The following is a 21,484-nucleotide window of genomic DNA, read 5'->3' on the forward strand; positions in this document are numbered from 1 at the left end:
GCCGCTTGGAAGGGGTCGTAGAGGCCCTAGCCCAAAGCCAGGCCTAATAGACCCAAAAGAAAAAACAAATGAATAAGAGAGCCAGGTTGGACTTACCATGTCATAACCCTTGACCCAAGCCCATCGTGTTCAGGGCCTCAGGCCATGGTAGCCACCCCTCAAGCGATGGTGGCTCGATCCTCAAGTCATATTTGGTTGCCAAGGCTCTAGTTTTTCAAGCCGAGCCTGGCCGTCCAACTCATTGCTAGCTTTAAGGACATCTCTAAAGCCAAACTGAATCGGGTTTAAATTGAAATCCACCACCTTCAAGTCCGGATTTTTCTGGAGCCATTGTAGACATGGCATTTAATGGAAAAAGTTCGTATAGAGCCGAGGCTCTAAACAATCAACTTAAAGCTCACATTAAAAATTTCAAGTTGTTTTGATACCCAACTATCTTCAAACTAATCGTCTCGACATCAAGATACATGAACATGATGAAAAAAAAAAAAATTTAAAGTTTTGAAAATATTGCTAACATATTTTTTTACTGTCAATGTTCAAAACATTCAAGTTTTCATAAATCTACATTATTTGTGAATCTTTAAATTTTATAATTAGAGATGAAAAGATATTTTAAGGCCATCACATAAAAAATTCTATTATTATTGAAACCACATTACTCGATACTATTCAAAAGAGCGTACTATTCAAAAGAGCGTTTTACTTCGATTGTTTAGAGCCTCAACTTTCTACAAACTCGCACCCTCAATTAATTCCAAATATTATCACTCCTCACTCATTCTCTCTCCTCTACTGTTCTTTGTAAACTATAATAACTACCGAAGATCCACTCATTCCATCAAAATCACTTAAAAAATTTAATTAACACAATAATCACATTAAAAACTGGAATTAGTATCGTTATTTTAATATTCTGGATATCACTTAATATCATATCTCCTGTGGCTGCAACGGTCACCCATTCGACAGGTATTTGTTATTGTTTGCAGAGAGAGATAAAAGCCTGTGAGATTTTGTTAGGACTTGGGATTTTAGGGTAGGGTTTTCGCAGGAAGATGCAGTTCAGAGAAAGCGTGTGGTTAAAGCCTCTGCTTCTTTCTCGTGAGGCCCGTGTCCATGCCTCGAAGGAGCTTGGGCTACGGCCTCCTACCTCGTTGCGAGAGCCTGGATCTCAACAGGAGCCGTCCGATCAAAGGAGGGGAAGATTTCCATGAAGATCGTTCACGGGAGGGACCATCTGGGCCATCCGTTGCTCCTGCAACTGGTTTTGCTCTGCTTCGCCATGGAAATATGGACTCTGGGGATAATTTTGGTAATCGGACGGTTTTTGGTGATTATAACGCTGAGAAGCAAGTTTTTGGCATAAATTACAGTGGAAATCCTGTCTCCTCAATGAAAAATGGTGAGGATAAATGTGGTCGAGTATTTATGGAGAATTATGGGAAAAATTCATTTCCTGAGATCGATTTTGGTGACAATGATGGGGTGTTCTCAGATGTAAACTACAGTGGAGATCATGTCCCTGTGATTGGTTTTGGTCAGAATAAGTCTGATGAGGTGCTTTCGGGTATATATTACAGTAGAAAATCCAAAACTTTGATGACAAATAGTAGTGGAGAGAAGTGGGGTGGAACATTTTTGGCAAATTCTGGTATAGACACTTCCATTGCTTTGTCTCCAAGGGATTTTCGTGAAAATAAACCTGATCAGGTGTTTATCGGTGTAAATTCTGGGAAAAATGGTGTATTGCCAAAGATTTATATGGGAGATTACTATAATCGCGAAATGTTAAGGGTTAAATCCAATGGAAAATTTCGAAATAATTCCTCTCAGGTGCTTTTGGATGATTCTGATGTCAATCCACTTTTAGCCAGGAACTTCTTGGAAAATAAATTTGATCAGTTGCTTGAAAAACAATATGATGAGGTGCTTTTAGGAAGTGGTTCTAGCGAAAATTGGGCTTCAGGGATGGATTTCAATGAAACTTGGTATAATAGGGGACCTGTGGTGGAAGACCCAGGTAGAAATAAAGTTCAACAATTAGGTTGTCAGTTTCATAGGATATTAGATGGAAGCGACTGTGAAGCTAACCTTAATCTGGATTTACTTCCCAGCCGCTTTGGGGGGATGTATATAAAGGATGATGGACTGAGAGCTAGTGTGTTGAGGACTCAAGAGAGCTATTGGTTACAGATGGCGCACGCAAGACATTTGGCCATGCTGGTTAATGAGGAGAACAATTTGCAAGAGTACGGTAGCAAGGTGGAGGCAGTCTCCTATCGTTTTTGGGTATGTCTTTGTGGCTTTTGTTTTCATATTTCCATGAAAAGACTACTCTTGATGAAATCACCAATTGAATTTGAAATATTAAGTTGATTAGAATGAAAAGTTTCAGATTTGATATCCTTTGTTGAGCGGAAGTAGAGGAATTGTATGCTATCATGGATGATAAATCGTTTGAATTTTATATATTTGATATGCTTCTTAGTGGTTGTAGAATAGAATGCTTTTATTGAGTGATGGATTGCTTGGAATTTGTGCTTCCTTCAAAATTTGAATTTTTGGACTATTGGAAAAGTGGACTAGTTCCTAGGAGTTTCCAGCTGAAGCACTTTGGTTACTGCACTCCCCATGTTTCACAGTTTGCTTTGATGTGTAGAGATTCATATGATATAACCAGTGTTTAGAGATTCGTCTTGGCTGAGGTACTTGGCCCTTAGCCAAGGTGAATGATTCGGGCGAGTCCGAGTGGGCAAGTCCCCTGTACAGCGAAAAAAAGCTCTGGAAAAATTTAAATAATAAAATGAGGTAGATTCTTTTTGGTCCTGTTAGATTCTTTTTGTACATCTTCAGTATACTTCGTAAGGGGATAATCTTATAACCCCATTTTGTATACGGTCTGCTGACCTATTCTTTTTTACCGGGAGTCGTTGGTGTTAGTTACTCTTGGATTATACCTCTTCTCTTGTATCCCTCTCTTCTTTTCAATACAATTGTTAACAGTTATAAAAAAAATAATAATAAAATGAAGGTAATAAAAGTAAAATAAAACCAAACGCAACATTAAAAAGTCCAAACAAGCTTAAAAATTATAGAAAAAATGGACCTAAAAAAATTGATTTATAGATGGGGAGAGTTGAAAAACAAATTTCATAAAAAGGAAAATATAAAAATAGTAATTATAGCAAAAAACACTCACCAATCATCGCCAAAAACATCCAAATCCTATAAAAAAATTATACACAATTCCCATATTTTTTAAATTTTTTTTATATATTTTATAATTTTTTCTTATGTACCTACAATTAGGGGAACTCAATCTCTGCCATAGGGCGAGTTTGAGTAACTTGGTCTAGTATGAGGGGACTCGACTGAGTCCCGTAACATTAGATGTAACTGTGAACAGATGCAGGAGGTGTTTACGTCGTACATACTGGGAAAAGTCTCTTTTCTATGAATGGCAGCATTAACTCCATTTTGTTTCCATGAATCAGTGCCCATATTTATTAATTTGTTTAGAGAGTGTTAACCCAAATAGTTGGGAAAAGGCTCTAATGTTGATGATGATGATGGTGATCATGTTTAGAGATTGTTAACTCATGGCAATAATTCTAATGTTTCTTTCTTTTAGTGCTTTCGGCTTCTTTTTTCATATGGTACTGTTGTGTAGGCATGTCTCTTGGATGATAGGGTTTAAGAATTTTTCAATGAGATTGGGGCTCTTTTTAAAGGCCTCAAGTGTGAGTTAATAGTTTCTTGGCGCTGACCATATTTGATGGTGAGTTGCTTTGAGTCATCAACTGGCCAGTTGGGAGTGTCTTTGGATGAATGAGGTTCTTTATCCTGTCTAATGTATTCTACAAAATTTTTTTTTGAAGAGTCTAGGTTGTGCTGAGATTGACATAGGATAGAGAGCAATTGAATTGACAGATTTGATTTGGTTCTCTTTGGGGTGGCTGGATGTGGCATGAAGAGCAGAGATGTGGTGGATTAGCATCTTTGAGGATCCTATGGGCATAAATGAGGATATGGCATGAGAGAAGCTGAGATAGTCACCGGGGTTAATCAGTTTTGGCTCTTTGGGAGAAGGCGTTGATGTGGTACAAAGATCAGAGGAAAGAAACATGGCTAACCTGCCATAACTCATAGGAGGTGCAAAATGGGGTCTTTATAGAAGGGGATTTGGGGTTTTATGGGTGTTTGGTCTTCTGGTGAATGGTGGCTGGACATAGAGCAAGGATTGCATAAAATGAGTCTGGGTGTATGTTATGATGGTGGCAAGGGGGATGGGTGAAAGGACGATAGCTGACAACAAAGGTCTATTTAAAGAAAGTGGAGTACAGATATAGATGAGATGAAGGGGGTTGGGTACATGCATCTTGAGATGGTCGAGCTCAGTTTCCCAAGATGAGGATAGATGTCAGAATAGAAAAGTGGAGGAGGGGTGGTTGGGGAAAGGGCGGCAGTTTGTGTGGAGGGACAAAACATGGAGTCAAGTGAAGGGTAGTGGGTTAAGGGTAGAAAGGAGCCATTCACGACGCATGTACCTGAGCTGCTGAGCTGGTGGTAAGATGGTGGAGGCACCATTCACAATGCAAAAGGCGATATGTCTGGTCACTGAGAGGACTGGAGTAATGAGAGGCATACAGTAGGGTATAGTGGAAAGAGAACTTAATGTTATGGCAGTGACAACTTGCAACTGGTGAATAATGGTTGGGTGTAGAGCCAGGATTGCATAAAAGGAGTCTGGGTGTATGTTATGATGGTTTGTCAGATCTATTTAGAGAAAGTGGAGTACAGGTATGGATGAGATGAAATGATTCGGGACATGCATCTTGATATGGTGCATCTCAGTTTCCCAAGATGAGGATAGATGTGGAAATAGAAATGTGGGGGAAGGGCTGTTGGAGAAATGGTGCCAGTTTGTGTGGAGTAGGAAAAATGGGGGCAGGTAGGGTGGTGGCTTCAGGGCAGAAAGGAGCCATTCACGATGCATGTACCTGATTTGTTGAACTAGTGGTGATGTTTTGGAGGCACCATTCACAATGCAGAAAGGAGTCATGTCTAGTCGCTGAGAGGGGGTGGAGGAACAAGAGGGCATACAAGGGTGTATAATGAGGAGAGAAGTGAGTGTTATGGCAGTAAACAACTTGCAATTGGGATCGCTTGATAGGAAGGAGTATAAGCCTGGAGAGAAGATCGCAATCTTTGGTTAGAACAATACAAGGCAAGGTGTGGAGCCATTTGTGCAAATAGGATTGAGTTGTTTGATGTAGTAAATATGTGCTTTTGATGGTAACTCTGGGCATGTGTAACAAGAAGATGTGGTGTTACAATGAGCTGAATGGATAATAATTAAATGAAGGAGTTTGGTGTGCAGAAGATACTGAAGGAGAGCAAACGGGCATGGGATGCCTTATGGTGATGTTGACACATGGAGTTCTAGCATGTCAAATGTGGTAAAGGGAAATGAAAGAATGGCTTAATGCCACTGTGATCCTTGTGATTCGCAAGGACAGGGTAAGTGACATGCGAAGAGAGGTGGTTAGATGTGTAAGATGCGTAACATGTAAAAGATGATTGATGTGATATCTGAAGTGATTGACATGGGCTTTTGACAAGGCTATGCTTGGATAATGTTTAGAAAAGAGGCAATGGGGTTTATGGCAAAAGTTTCTAATGAGATTATCTATGAAGGGACAAAAGGGGTATAGATTGAGGGAAGCTGGAGGCTAGATTGTTAGGGAGGGGCGTTTTGGCTTTGGTTCAAATGGGTCTTTGAAAGGTTGCACCAATTTGATGGGTTACTTCAGTGTTTTTCCTTTTGTTTTGATGTACTTGTACTCAAATTTTCTTCAACATTTGAATTTAGTTGGTTTCCAAAAAAGTAGGAAGTCTATGAAAGGGCATATAGTTTAATTCATAGTTACTGGAATCTCTCACCCAAAGTTGCGATTCCGATTCGTAATCCCTATTCCCCAATTCCAACAAGGAATCTTCATAGAAACTGTTTCAATGAAGTCAGGAATATTGATTCCTTGTTTTAGGAATCTCGATTACAACACTTACAAAATCTTGTTTCTAATATCTACATTTGTTGAATCTGGATTCCACATGTAATGATATTCAAATCAATTGTTTTCAAATCCAGATTCCTAAACATCAAGTACCGTGATTCGTAGATGCGAGAAACCCCGAATTAATCAAACATTGAATCTTGCTGCCACCCTCATCGAATCTCAATCTGGGTTTTTTGGGATCGTAATACCACAAATTCAAATACTAATGTTTTAGGTGCATAAATCTGTAACTTATGGATTGGTTTAAATATATATAAATTTCAATTTGAATCATTTGGAAACATGACTGGAGTGTGTAATAAAAATTGTGCAATGAAAGCACTGTATCTTTTGTTTTTTTATCCTATCATATGTAGTCTCCTACTATCTTCTAACATCAAAATCTTTGTGAACGTAATATGCAATCTCCTACTATCTTCTAAATCTCAAAATCTCTATCACTCTTTATCCATTTGTACGCTTCATGTTTAGACTTGCAAATTTTCCCTTGACGTGTGGTACAATTTGAATGTAAGCAAAGTAAAGGAAAATAACAATTCAAAGAACCTGGTTTGCAAGATCATGAAGGCTTGGTATTTCTTAAAGGTAATCGGAATAAGGATTTAGGTTTGATGCCAGTCACGTTTCTAATAGTGCTAGGACTGGCTCGGATCACGGTTCTAAATAGTGCTAGGATTGGCTGCCTTTTTTTAAAGGAAAATGTTTATATAAGTGCGAGGCTCTAAACAATCAAATTAGTGCGCACCTCAAAAATTTCATTAGAATAGGTTGTTTTGATGCCCAAATATCCTCAAATTGATCATATCAACCTCAAGATGCATGGACATGAGAAAAAAAATAGATTTCAAGTTTTGGAAATAGTGCATCTTGTACGGCATTTTAGGACTGTCAGTTTTCAAGATTTTCAAGTTTTCATAGATCTGCTTGATCTACACTATATTTTTTAAGCTTTAAATTTTATAATTAGAGATGAAAATATAATTTAAGGCTATCAAGAAAATACTGATGAGAATTTCACTCTCTGCACATCATCTTGGAGGCATGGAGGTTTCATTTTTGGCTTTAAAAGGGATGTTTCTCATGGTCTCATTCTTGTTGTATCCTTGTTCCTGATAGCATGGATTAGATTAATGGTAGAGAGTCATTGATACAAGATTGTTATTGAGCTGAAGGAGAATGTTTAAACTTTTTCCCATATAATAATGGTTCCCCTAGCCTGTGAAAAAGAACAACACAGGAACAAAATGCACTTCATTTCACTTTTTAGAGACCCCCATTGAGTTAGTGTGATTCTACATTGAAAGTACTTGATTCTTGCCTATGAGGTAGGCACTCTCAGTGTCATGTATGGCATTTTCTTTTCAAGATTTGCTGTCGCTACTCCCCACAATACTCCTCCCATGCTGTCTCTGGCTTCTAAGGGTGGTATGCTTCCAATCAAATGAAGAAAATATAATAAATTCACATGCTGCAACCACTCCCCTTTTTGTACGTAAGGATCCAAAAGATGCCAGACATGCGATCGTACCCACTTCCTTTACCGATCAACGCAGCCTTACTACAGCCATAACCATGTAATGATTCCATATAGACTGGTCAATCTTAAAAACAGCCTTATTCAACGTCGACCAGTTCTGATAAATGTAGTTAAACATTCACATTTGTCCTTCCACAAATTTTCAAAAACAAAAAAAGACATCGTTTAGACTCTTCCCTTAGTTTAGCATCTGTATTTTCATGTTCTCTTTTAGTTTCCTTTAATCTTCCTTCTATTATGGAAAACTAATGGATTTTTCTCCACTGGGTTGATCATTAGGTGGACATGCTCATGACACTATATTTTGTAGCAGAGAGAGATGTAGGACAGTAACCTTCTCATGGGTGTGACAAATCAAAGTCTCACTTACTTAACGAATGAGTTGATTATGATTTGTTTGTGCAATCAATTGACATACTGGTGGATTAAGAATTTCCACTTGGTTGATTGTTGTGCAATTTCATGGGTTTTACAATAACACAGATCTATTTTATAGATTGAGATAATGGCGAGTAATTTATTCTTCATTCTTTGTGTATGCTCTCAGGTGAATGGATGCCTATCATACTTTGATAGGATATCTGACGGATTTTACAATATTATGGGAATGAATCCATATCTATGGATGATGTGCAATGAGATGGAGGAAAGAACATGCTTGCCATCTCTAGCATCATTGAAAGAAGTAGATCCAAATAACTCATTTTTAGAGGTGGTTCTTGTTGATAAAGAACGCGATTCCCACCTAAAGGAACTCCTGGACGAAGCACTATATCTGTACAATGCTACAGTAAGCACCTTAGAGCTGGTGAATAAACTTGGCAGACTTGTTTGCATCTCTATGGGGTACGTATTGACGAGTTTTGAATTTTGACTTACTATTAATTAGAATATATCCAATTTAATGTGCCAATGCTATGTCTTAAGTTTTCTTGAAATTTGAAGGGGCACTTTTCCACTGGAGCATGATCTCTTTATGCACTGGCAAGTGTCTAACAAAAAATTACGGGATTGTCAAGGCTGCTGTGTATTGCCAATAGGGAGCCTCTCCATGGGACTCTGCAGGCACCGTTCCATTTTGTTCAAGGTGGCTATCAAAACCTGAATGTTAACAGCCTTCTCTATATGTATTTGACATTGTATGCAACTTGGTATCTTACTACTGTTACTTTTCATTTATACTTGTCTCCTTATGAAGATATTAAATTTTTAACAAAGATGGCTTTCTTATTCAATTAATTGAACATGTTGTACGAGCCTTGCACACAATCAGTTAAATGAGAACCTCTTGCATCCAAAATACACATAATTATTAACTCATGACATCAAATGATTCATGACACGTAGTTTGAAGATCCTTCAGCTCCCTAACTTTTGGTGAGGGCCAGGGGTGTGGATGAACCACAAATCCACAACACAATTCACACTATGTGCGTCTTCACACACTGGGACCAAAATCCCAAGAACGACATTGAAAATGGGTTTTTTCTTTTGTGAGTGCGAATTGACTCTGCTGCCAGTTTTCCTTAGTATGATTTGAGGTGAATCTTGCTCTATTTCTTCGCTCTCATAGGAGAAGGAAACTGGTCTTGCAAAAACCTGCTCTAACCTATAATACAATGTAGAAAACCATAGAAAAAACAAACAGGTTCAGGAAAATCAGTGAAATGTTTCCTTCATTGATTTATGAATGATAATATACGCATATATGCAATAATGAACTTTTTTTCGTTATGTTATACGGTATATGCAACTATAAACTTGTTTTATGCCTTGGGTCTATGAACTATGCACAAACACCTATATGTGGCACACTTCATAAAAGTTACACAAGTATCAATGTAAAGTATAATGTTGTGCCTGGTGCAACGCGCCAATTATAAACTGATTAAACTTGTTGTATGCAATTATAAACTTGTTACATGCAAGTAACATTTTCTGGCTAAGTTACATGCAATTATAAACTTGCTTTATGCCTCGAGTATGTGAACTATTCCCAAATACCTAATTGCTGCATGCTGTAATAAAAGTTACATAAGTAATAAACTAATAATGTAAATTACAGTGCTGTGCCTCGTGTAACATATCTATAAGAATCATCAGCCTTTTCATTTGTACCAAGGATACTTCTTCTTCCCAGTGCTATATGTTATGTTTCAATGTCTATCCATCAACTACAGGTCCCTAACTTAGTAGGCGTTGGAAAACATTTAAGTTATAACTCTAGTGCTAGCCTTTAGAGAATATGCAGATTGGATGTCTCCCTTGGAACAAGAAATTGACAAACTGCTTCCAACCTTGGCTTGATAGGGCACTGATGTTGTTACTTTTCAATGCATTAAAGAAGGAAATGTTTTGGCAAGGCCCTGGCAGCCAAAACACCCCTTCCCCCCCTTTCCCTTCTTTCCTCCCCCTCAGGATCCATCTTTCTGATAGTATGAGGACACAAAATTCCAACTAAACCCTTGCTAATTCATTTCACCCTAAAAAGGGATGGATTTTTAGCTTCTATTGTGCAAATTTTATTGATCTGGGGTCCATTGAATGGATAGTCTAGATCAGATGTTGAGATAAAAATCGAGATGGACAAATTTTTAGGGCCTCATTCCATCTTTTTTTCCATGATCTTGGTATTGGAGGTTAAGAGGATGGATCTGCAGGTTTTTGGGGCCTCAATTCATCAAAAAGGTGGACTGAGGATGGTTGGGCGCCTTAAAACTGGACCCAATGAAGAAACTAGTTTCCTCAATTTAGTTGTACATGCTTTCCTTTATTATGCAGCGCAACCAATTGGTGTTCTCTTTTTGTTATACATCTGCAGGCACTGGCTGATCATATAGGTTTGCCATGTCGAATTGCTCGAGGTTGCACCTATTGTGCATCAGAATATGCTTCATCATGCCTGGTTAAATTTAGATTTGACAGGTAAGCGGAGTTCGCTTCTTCAAATTTCTTGTCTGAATACCATTTTTCTTTACTTTTTTTTCCCTTTTTTTTTTATTACCAAGGAAATGTAATATGTGTGCAGTACAAAATTACTCCTTATTAGTCGTGAATCTGTAATCTAGTCAATTAATTATTATACTCTAAAGCTGATTGATTTAAAATTTTGATTTGTCAGATGCATCTTTTACAAATTATTTAATTGGAGTCTAGAATTTAGATTATTTTGACCTGTCAGGGTAGTATAGTAGTTTATTGGTTTAAGTTTAGGGTAATATAGTAGTTTATTGGTTAAGTTTTTTTTAGTTGCTAGTCCGATTATACTTTCTTTTATTGCTATCCCTTCTTTCCTCTGTCATAATCTTTAAGTACTTGAGCTTATCAATCGGTTTGTATGTTAAAGAACTCTATTGCAACTGGTAGATCAAATTGGAATGCTGACCATTTCCACAGTTGTCCTTGTTACCGTATTTCAAAATCAACTTCCATATAGGGTTGTATCATTTAGTTCTTTCTTTCTATGATTTGTTGTTCTAAGAACAACCAATACTGTTCTTGTGTTGTATTTGTTCATTTGGGGTCAAAATACTTAGGAAAGGCTGAGCGTGGTGTTGCATTTCCTTGTACTTTGTTCTAGATGCACTAGCTGCATTCATTTTCTTTTCCTTTTATCATCTAGACATTCTGGAATAGAAATATTTTGTAACATTTATACTTCAGTGTAGTTTGAAAAGATTCCATTCAATGGAATCTTCTCAAACTACACCGAAGTGATCCAATATGCAGTTCTTCACATTCCACCGCTTCCTTGTTCATATGCAATGCTTATTGTGAAACGGGATGAACAGCAGGTATGGAATGTGAGCAACTTAATCACCCATTTGTGAGGTCAAATCTGGACAGATTATTATAATGTGATCCAAGACTAAATTATGATTTTCTTGGAGTACCTAATCCCATGGCCTTCTCTGCTCAACAAAATAATGAAATTTTTTTTTTTTTTGAGGCTGGTTTCTTTGGATTTAAATATTACAAGAACTAAAGTGATTATATTTATTGCTCACATATATTTTCTTTGTTTCTCATTTAATAGGGAGTATGTTATTGATCTGGTTGCGGATCCGGGAATGGTCCATAACCCAGGCGCGTTCATCAACGGTCCTTCACCCTCACCAATGTTTTCTCCTTTTCGAATTCCAAATATGAAACATCGTCAACAAGCATATGCAGATAGCGCCTTCTTTGAGCACAAGATTGTGATTTCAGGGGATACTCAGAATCTTGGTGGTATGGTCTTTCATACCTGTCATTGATTGCATTCAATCTCAAGGGTAAACCGGGGTCTTTCGCCGTTCACATTTTTTTGTTCACTGCTGACTTAACATGCATAGTGATTCATAATTGTCAGTGCTTTTTCCCAACTAATTGGGGTTGGCTACACGAATCCCAGTCCACCATTCTGCTCTATTAAGGGCCATACACTCAGTGAGGCCATAAGTCTCCATATCTTGTCTCACTACTTCCAACCATGTCCTTTTGGGCCTACCATATGAGTTGTGCTTGAGTTGAACTTCTAAAAGTTTGAGAAATATATACTCATTTGATATTGCAACTTGTCTGCTGAAAAAGTGTTGTTGCAATCTTTAACTCTTCCTATCATGTAAAAATTGTATGCTGTCATGTTTTTCTGATCATTTAATGTTGTTTTCCCCCCAAATAGGACTCCAGTTTCTTATATGTTATGTGCTCTTTCTAATTTCAAGGGCATTTTACTTTCCCTTTTGTTTTCTTTTTCTCTGGATTGTATAGTGTTTTTTATGGAGCTTTTTAGACATTTGAACTAGTGATAATGTATTCATTCTTCCTCACATTTTTCCTTTGACACTCTATTCCCTAGTTGTCGCTTTTCTTCCTGTTGAATGCCAAATTGTGCTGATTTAGTTATCTATTGATTTTGTTTGTAATGGCATTATTTTCTTGTGATCCTTTGTATAGTAATGCCACAATACCACGATTTAATCAATTCTAGTCTTATCATGCATGGAATAATTTTTGGGTGAATGCGTTCAGTGATCTGTTTTAATTTTTATTGTTGTATCTACGATAAACTTGATTTTCCTGAAGTTTAGCAGATCTGAACTGTTATGTTATTGTGCATGCAGCTCATGTCGCAGGGTCGGTGGAGCTTGATTGTGTCAATAGGGGCAACTTTAGTGGGGAATCATGTGTTACACAATGTAGTAATCCACAGTGTGTTCCAGTTATTAAGAACAGCATTGTCAAGTCCAAGTTAGAAATGCCTAACCAGAGGGATCAAGAGCATGTGAAGAAAGTCAAGAGTTGTGAGGGCTTGAACAATCTTTCCACCACTGTTCCAGGTTATTTGAACCTTGAACCCTCTCTTGCCATGGATTGGCTTGAGATCTCATGGGATGAGTTGCATATCAAGGAGCGCATTGGTGCAGGTATCTTTATGCTTATATCCAAGTTTATCAATCATCAAACATGGTGGTGGAGATTCCTGCAGCTACATTCTTCATATCATGTGAAAGCTCCAGGTGACTTTGTTGATCATTTCATTTTTTGATTCACAGGTTCTTTTGGCACTGTTCATCGTGCTGAATGGCATGGATCGGTTAGTAGCTTTCTCATCAATTTTTCATTAGCTTTTTTTTTTCTTTGAAGAAAACTTTTTATTAGCTTTGTCTTTCTGTGTTCTTGCTTTTGTGCCCTATCATGTTATATTTTCTGTATTCTCTTCTGCATTTATGGCTTGTATAAAGTGTTCTTTCTATGCTTAGCCAAATGAGACTTTCTACATGATGATTTTGCATTGATCTCTAGACATTCATTGATACTTGGGAATATGTAAACTTTGAATAAGTCTTGTACTCCACAGTTCTTTCTAACAATATTCCAGTTTGCTACAGTTTGAATGTGAACAGTAAATGCTTTACCATTTCAATTACTGATTACTAGATGCTCTACCTTCTCAAGTTCTTTTTTTTTCTTTTTGGGGGAAATTGGTGGCAATAATAATAATATATAGGTAATTACAAAATGTGCTCAAAAGGAGTAAAGGTCTCTTCTACAAAAAATGGTTCTGTACAATGAAAAAAAGAGAATCAAAGGAGAGTGATAGGCTATCCAGAAGATGAAGACTCTGCCAATCGATTGAAGTGACAGAGGGCAAAGAGAAGAAAGGAGAGAAATGGTGTCAAGAGAGGGAGAGTGGGAGAAAACTGAGAAATGAAAGGCGGTGAAGACATAGGGATAGGGAGATAGGTTAGGAACATAGGGAGAGTGAGATATATTAGGAAGATAGGGACAGGGAGAGTGGAGAGATAGTGCAGATGGAGTTCTGTACAATTTATAAAAAGAAGCTAGAAGTGAAGAAGCACGAGAAAAGGAAAGAAGGGCCGCCGGGGGGTGGGGTTGAGGTGAAAGTGGATGCCACCCACAAACTACTGATCACTGGTATAGGAAGAGAAGTTGAGGATATCCCAAGACCTATAGAACTTTAATTCCAAAGGGGACTAGAACAGAGAGAAGGAGGACGGCCCACAAGCCAGGTGCTTAGAGTGAGAAAGAGCGGCAGCCCACAAACTAGGCTCTCAGAGCAAGAGAGAAAAGGAGAACGGGCAGCCCAAGCCTGGTGCTTGAAGTGAGAAAAAAAAGCCAGCTGCCAAAAACCGGGCACTCAGTGCAAAATTGAGAGGGGAAGAGAGAGAGAGAGAGAGAGAGAGAGAGAGATTGATGGGATAAGAGGCGAGGATGAGAAAAGAAGAGAAAGGAGAAGACAAGCTTCAGAGATTAGCGGGGGCCCCAAGTCAGCAACACACTCCTTAGCTAAAGCTTCGACCTCCATATTAGACTCCCACCAAATATGATGGAAGCCGACTCAAAAATGCCTGCACAGATGTAAGATGCGGTAAAAAACAGAATGAAGGCACCAAGGGCATTAACTTCTGTTGCCCCAACAATAATATTAACATTATTCCCTTCCACAATGAGATTCTGCTCCCAACTAGGGTCAAACCTAGTGCGTCTTTTGAGCAAAGCATTGGCCTCAGCCCATGTGGAATCCCCAGTATCAAGGAAGTCAGTGAAGGAGAAGATAGTATTACCCTTGTTATCTCTGAAAATTCCCCCAAAACCACGGAGTCACTGGTTTCCAAGGAACAGCTGTCAAAATTTAATTGGATGGAGCCCTAGTATTGGGGGGGGGGGGGGGGGGGGGGGGGGTTGGGGGGTTCACAGGGGAGAGGGCTTAGGGGATTTGAACTTGATGATGTCTGGCCAATGAGAAACGAAGGTCTGCTTTAGCCAGGTGTTTAAGCGGTTTGAAGTTTTGCCAACATGAGGTACATGGTGGCCTAGGTAATATTGTGAAAAGGATGAAATTTGTATCTTTTTTTATCGGATCTTTCATATTATGTTATGGACTTTGGGGCCATGTTGTACTTTTTAGTGTTTGTCAAACAAAGCATTATTCACTTCTTCAGAGATAGAGGATTTCATGTACATTGCTTAAAGAACCGTTGTCTATCCAAACAATTCTTCATACACCAGTTTGGTAATATATTTTTAGGAAAGCAGCCATTTTCTCCGATTTACTTTCTTCGTTTGAGGTTTTTGTGCATTTACTTTATTTTCCTTCCATTTTTATCTCTAGTTGACTGACCTGTACTTAGGTCTTTAAGAAGATGCATTTCTCTTACTGAATATGTGTTGTGCAGGATGTTGCTGTTAAGGTTCTCACTGACCAGGATTTTCATGAAGATCAGTTGAAGGAGTTTCTAAGAGAGGTAATTCAACTTAGTGCTGACCATATTACTCTTACTGTTTTGAAACTTTAGTCTTGTTGATATTCGACATTTGGTTTTGTTCTTGTGGAAGTCGTAAATTTGAATTTCTGAAGGATCAACTAGCTGTGTGGATGTGTACAACCCCCTTTAGTGCTTTTGAAATCTATCTCTATCCGAACCTTTTCAATGGTTTAATATGGCTTGGAGTTAATTATTCAAGAATTCTTTTTGGTATTTATAAGAGACTTGGTTGTCTCCTTTTTGTAAATTTAGACTTGAGAGATGAATTGGTGTAATGGTACTCTCATATCATTTTTGTTATCTGTCATGAAATATAATTGGCATGCCTCCTTAAAATGCTGACCATCTTGCTGTAATGAAATTTCTATGTTTTTTGTTCATTGAGGCCCCAGTTGGTCACCTTAGCAATCATATCAAAGACCTTGGCCACCTTTATTCCTGAAAAACCGTTGTCTAAAGTAGTCGTAGTCATATCGAGGAAGTCCACCACTTTTAGGAATAAACAATATTTTTTCCTTTTAGTCACACGGGAGGTTTGAGGGCAGTTTGGCAACATGCGGGGTTTACGCAAAATAGGTTCCCTATGTGAATAGTGGGGGATGCCTATGAATCTTAAATGGGTGAAAGGAAATATTGGTTTTATTGCTGAAAAATGCTCCCATATGGGGCCTTACCTTATTACGCTGTGATTTTCATTGTGCTTCCACTTGTCTGTCTCAAAACCTCTAAGTTTGATATGGAGAAGTGCTTGGTGACAATGCAGATGTAGCCCCCTAGGACTAAAGCTGCATCCGATTTCTCCATGATTTTGGGTGTTTTGAGATTCAAAAACTCGGCAGATCCATTTGCTTGCCTACCACGACCATGGATCTGGAAAACGAAAACGAAAAATGATTTGGAGCCCTAAAAATGGTCCATTTTGACTGCTGTTTCAAGACTCTCAACATCTGTTCTGGACCATATGTTCCAGATCGACGTGATTGGGAGCTTTCTAGGAGCTCCTAAAACCTTTTTTAATAGGGCGTAAATGGAATTGCATGTGGATTATAGTGGTTTTGGCCTTTTGGGTCGTCAATCCATCAAATAATGGAGTTTTGAGGTGCTGTTTTAGTGCCCTGGATGAAGCCACATCATCACCAAAACCACACCCCTGTACTATCTCCCACATCTGCTTCAGTCAACATACTTATCAACTTCCTTATCAAGAAATGGTCTAAAGTCCATGTTGGCAGAAGTTTGTGTATCACTGAACCCTTGAACCCCTTTTTCAGGCCCTTATCTACATGAAACTCCAGTCCAGCACTCCTGACCTCTCTTCATATCTGGTTATTGGATTTTTAGGTTTGGCCTAATGACACCTCATTGTGACTGACCATCTGACTGTTCCAGCCTTAATCACACATGCCTTATTCTTTGATAAGTAACCTATCCTCTCATGCTTAATTCTAAGAAATATTTTTGGTTTTGCCCCAGCTTTAAAAACACTATTGTTCCTCTCCAATCCTTTCCCACTATTTCTTTATTATTCTTTAATGAAGATATTCCTTGATCGTGGCCCACTTGCCACCATGCTTAGCAGCATGATTCACTTCCTTTCTTTCTAGGGCAGGTTGGTGGAAGTCGGCCCTAGCCTTTAGAAAAAACACAGCTGTGAAGCTCTTAAATGTGTCGGAATTAAACTTAATGTGATGTTGCCTTCATACAATCTCGGCAACATTGAAATATGTGAGAAATGGAAGCAGCCAATTATGGAGCAAGTAGAATCTTTCATGTTAACATTCTTCATCTAGGTGGTACTTTTGTCTGCCTTGAAATGAGGTTTACCCTAAAGAGAACAATATATGATATGTGCATATGTACTAGGTATAAAGATTTAATTAGATTTAGAATAATTTTTGTGAATATCCTCCCAAAGTGCGTTATTTAAGGAATCTACAAATTTTTTACATTATTATGGTCGTACCCAAGTTTTTCGCTTCTTTTAAAGGACAACATTGCCCCTACTTAAGATCCTGAAGTTCCGAAGTTTAACATTTGTGATAAAACACTTAGACCTCTTTTTAGGTCGTTGTAAGGCTTACAAATACTTCGGATTTTGAAATTTTGAAGTTTCCTAAACTTAGATTGTGAAAATCAAAAGTTTTCTGTGTATCCAGCAAACCCACATGCTTGCTGATGGCTAGAGAGAAACTTTCAAAGAGAACTTTGGATTTTCAAAATCCAAACTAAGGGAGTTTGGGAAAAAACAAAAAATCCAGAAAATGGGTATGAACGTAATCTTCATATTTTCAGGGGGATCTTTTTAATAATTGTAATTTAAAGGGATATTTTTTGTAAATTTCTCTTAGATTTACAGATGTTACTATATCCCTTATCAATCTATTAGGATCATCAACAATGCAATAGAAGTTCAATATCATTGAGCACACGACCTTGAATATTTACGTCTTAGAGGGCATCTGGTCATTGTTGGTGGATGGATAGGTAAAAAGGATTAGATTAATGAATGTTTTCTTTACTCACTAATGAAATGTTATATCCATTAAGAAAGACAAAAAAAAGAAATTTATGATTTCTTCTTCACTCTTCTTAGCCAATTTACCCAGCTAATTAACTCCTGAATCCTTGTAGGTTGCAATAATGAAGCGTGTACGCCATCCAAATGTTGTTCTTTTTATGGGTGCTGTAACAAAGCCTCCACATCTTTCAATAGTAACAGAATATTTACCCAGGTAAACCTGGTCCATCACTCCTTATTTATAGAAATAGGGAGATAAAAAATGGAAAGATAGAAAGAATGCCATGGATAGCCTGTTTGTGGTTTTTGGTGAAGCATCCACCCTCCATTCTCAATGCTGATGATGGAGATTAAGTGTATGGAGGTCAATGCCCATCATCAGGAAGCATGGGTAACCTCAACTGCCCAATGCAGAGAACTGCTGATGGCTGTCTTGGCTGCGTACCATACATAAGGCTTTATATGCTATGCCTGATGTTCTTTCTTTTGGTTAAATGAGGAAAATCCTTTAGTCTTTGGCTTCATTGAGTTATCAATAGTCTTGAGAAACTTTCACCTTAATTCAGGGGTAGCCTCTACCGTCTAATACATCGAACTGCTGGAAACGAGATCTTAGACAAAAGGAGGCGATTGCGCATGGTTCTCGATGTGGTCAGTACATGTGAAGTTGTGGTGTTTTGTTAATTTATGTAATCATGATAACATTTTATTATAGGAATTTGTCTGTTTCTTTTCATCGAAATAAAAATCATTCCGTCTATGTTTTAATTCAGGCTAAGGTTATCAACTACCTTCACTGCCTTAATCCTCCCATAGTTCACTGGGATTTGAAATCTCCAAATCTGTTGGTGGACAAGAATTGGGCTGTAAAGGTAAGAGCTAATGAATTTCGTGGACATCTCTCTCTCTCTCTCTCTCTCTCTCTCTCTCTCTCTCTCTCTCTCTCTCTCTCTCTCTCTCTCTCCGATTCTCAAGAGCACTTGTGTGCAGGTTTGTGACTTTGGCTTGTCCAGATTCAAGGCGAACACATTTATTTCTGCCAAATCTGTAGCTGGCACTGTAAGGTTTTCCTTCTGTCATGTCGTAATATAAACGTTTCACTAGTGAGGCTTCAATATTGATTGTTGCATCATCTATATCTCAGCAATATTTTCGGTTGATAAGATGTTAAAGCATTGTTAGCTTGAACAAACAATATTGAATAGTATTGGTTTTCTCTTTCACTTTCAGCCTGAATGGATGGCTCCAGAGTTTCTTCGTGGGGAGCCTACAAATGAGAAATCTGATGTGTACAGCTTTGGTGTCATCTTATGGGAGCTTGTGACCATGCAACAGCCTTGGAGTGGACTTAGCCCTGCACAAGTGCTCTCTCTCTCTCTCTCTCTCTCTCTCTCTCTCTCTCAATTGCATGTATGTTTTGAAGACTCCTGCTTTTTTCTTTTTGCTTCTGTAAGCGAGAGTAACTAGGTTAAGTTTCAGGTAGTTGGTGCGGTTGCCTTCCAAAACAGGAGACTACCTATCCCTCAGAATACAAGTCCAGTGTTGACTGCCATCATGGAGTCCTGTTGGGCCAAGTAAGTCTAGCTGAAACTCAGTTGTAGCCATTGCACGTTTTCCCTCCTAATACTAATTGTTGCTGCACGTAACTTGTCCTAAACTTTTACTGTCAGATAAATATTGATATTTCATGAGAGATTGGTTGTTCTTGTCCTAATGAAAGCATTAATTGGTAGGACTTACACATATGAGACAGAGAGGGAAAGGTGGTATATGTGTTTCGATATCAGCCGAAGACAATTCATGGGAATATTGATTGGTAGCTTACAGTATTTCATATAAAATGAGATCAATTTTTCCCTTTCATTTTTGAATGGCAAACATTTTACGTAGTTTCAATTCCTCAAAATATTATTGATTTGGCTGTCATGCCTATTTCAGTCTTGACCTAATGTCACATTTGAGTTTTGGACAACATTCATAGAAATTTTGATGACTAATGCATTACTTTGTCTGTCAGTAACAACTTTCTCTTTTTTTTCTTTAAACACAAGTTCATTGAGTTTCCTCTCTATATAAATATAATAGGCTGATATATTTGACTGGCATTATAAACATAATGCTCTGATATATTTTACTGGCATATTGGCAGTGATCCAAAGCAGCGTCCATCATTCACAACTATAGTTGACTCGCTCAAGAAACTACTCAGGTCCCCTCAACTTGTAAATATGGGAAGCCCCTAAAGAAGTCCAGGGGGTGCTTTCATTTAATCAGACCACTGGTACCTGGAATGATGCCTTCATCAACCATCCTCAACTCTGGTACATTGTTTTTTCAACTGCAAATTCCCCTTCCCCCCAATTGTTTGAAATGTAAATGCAGAGTGGTTCTCTAGGAATTTTTCAGAAGGGAAAATAGGGTTCAAAATAAGAGAGCGAGAGAGAGAGAGAGAGAGAGAGAGAGAGGATATGTACTTATTTTGTTACTCTTGTCAAATAAATAAATAAGAGAGAGGATATGTACTTCCTTTTCCAGATTATTATGGTTTGTAATAATTAATTTTTGGTCAAAAAAAATAAGAGAGGATATGTACTCCTTTTCCAGATTATTATGGTATGTAATAATTAATTTTCGCTGAGTGAATAAATAAAGGAAAAGTATATAAAGAGATCATTTATTTTTAGTACAAGGAGGTTACAATTATTTTTGTCTGTCAAATTTCAAATCAAGGGATTGTAAGAGTATCATTGACTAGACTGATGTGCCAAAACAAATTTCTCGAACTTTGTAATACACTCATCTAATAGTTAGGAGTAATTGTGACTTTATATTAAAGATAAAACTAGTCTCATAGTATATAATTTCATTAGTAAATGTAAAGTATATAGATTACTTCTTGGAGAAATTGCCATTTCATAGTGCTGTTTGAAAATTTGATGATCTTATTTTATAGATTACTTCTCTTTATTCAGCTTCTCTGTCTGCTTCTAACACCCTCAATTTCTTCTAGGATGGTTTCTCTTTTTACTTCAATTATTTGAGGGCATCCAAACTCTAATCTTTCGCTCTTGTGTTTCTCTCTCATGTTCCAAAAAGAGAAAAATCATAAAACCAAGATTTGCTTGGAGGTTTTATGGGCAATGATCTCAACTTTTAAGCTGGTTTCTTTGGGCTTTGGGGTTTTGGCCTAGGAGCTTTTGGTGTTTTTTGAGGTTTTTGGCTCCCGGAGGCATTGTAGGTTTTAATGGGCTGGGGGGAAGTAAAAAGAAATAGGTTTTGAAAGAAAAATTTTGAAGTTTTTCAAATGCTCATTTGAAAATGTTGCAAGTTTTTTTAATGACAAGCTTTTTTTAATTTAACATCCAAACTAGGTATTAGTTTTTGGAAAAAAAATTGGTTTTTGCCATAATAAATTTGGAAAATTTAAGTAAATAGAAAATTAGATTTAAAACAAAGAAGATAAATAATTCTTTTTGTAATATTTATAATTTTTCCTTGTTCCATGCAAATTTGGGTTCTTAAGAAGAAATATCCCTATAATATCCGGTAGAAAGCTAATATTTTGAGAATCACT

The 21,484-nt window shown here is 37.7% G+C and overlaps 1 protein-coding gene across 4 annotated transcripts; it reads left to right on the forward strand.

Moving 5' to 3' along the window:
• The first annotated feature begins 1,011 nt into the window (after positions 1-1,011).
• LOC18442635 (Protein kinase superfamily protein) lies at positions 1,012-20,561 on the forward strand. Of its 4 annotated transcripts, none has more exons than XR_016046777.1 (15): positions 1,012-2,292; positions 8,168-8,466; positions 8,566-8,707; positions 10,442-10,545; positions 11,657-11,850; positions 12,726-13,028; positions 13,158-13,198; positions 15,303-15,371; positions 18,024-18,124; positions 18,477-18,561; positions 18,684-18,782; positions 18,901-18,974; positions 19,141-19,272; positions 19,390-19,484; positions 20,060-20,561. XR_016046777.1 is itself a non-coding variant. In XM_088854782.1 (15 exons), the coding sequence occupies exons 1-15, from the start codon at positions 1,120-1,122 to the stop codon at positions 20,151-20,153; spliced, it is 3,000 nt and encodes a 999-aa protein (XP_088710908.1). In that variant the 5' UTR covers positions 1,012-1,119; the 3' UTR covers positions 20,154-20,561. The 4 variants fall into 4 exon arrangements, 2 of the variants coding, with proteins under 2 accessions (XP_088710908.1, XP_088710909.1); XR_016046778.1 differs by having other exon boundaries at positions 11,657-11,894; positions 18,901-18,969; positions 20,060-20,337; XM_088854782.1 differs by having other exon boundaries at positions 18,901-18,969.
• The last annotated feature ends 923 nt before the right edge of the window (positions 20,562-21,484 follow it).

The sequence above is a fragment of the Amborella trichopoda genome, chromosome 13, assembly GCF_054954075.1.
Source record: "Amborella trichopoda isolate Santa Cruz 75 chromosome 13, AtrichopodaSantaCruz75HAP2 v2.0, whole genome shotgun sequence".
NCBI classification, from domain to species: Eukaryota; Viridiplantae; Streptophyta; class Magnoliopsida; order Amborellales; family Amborellaceae; genus Amborella; species Amborella trichopoda.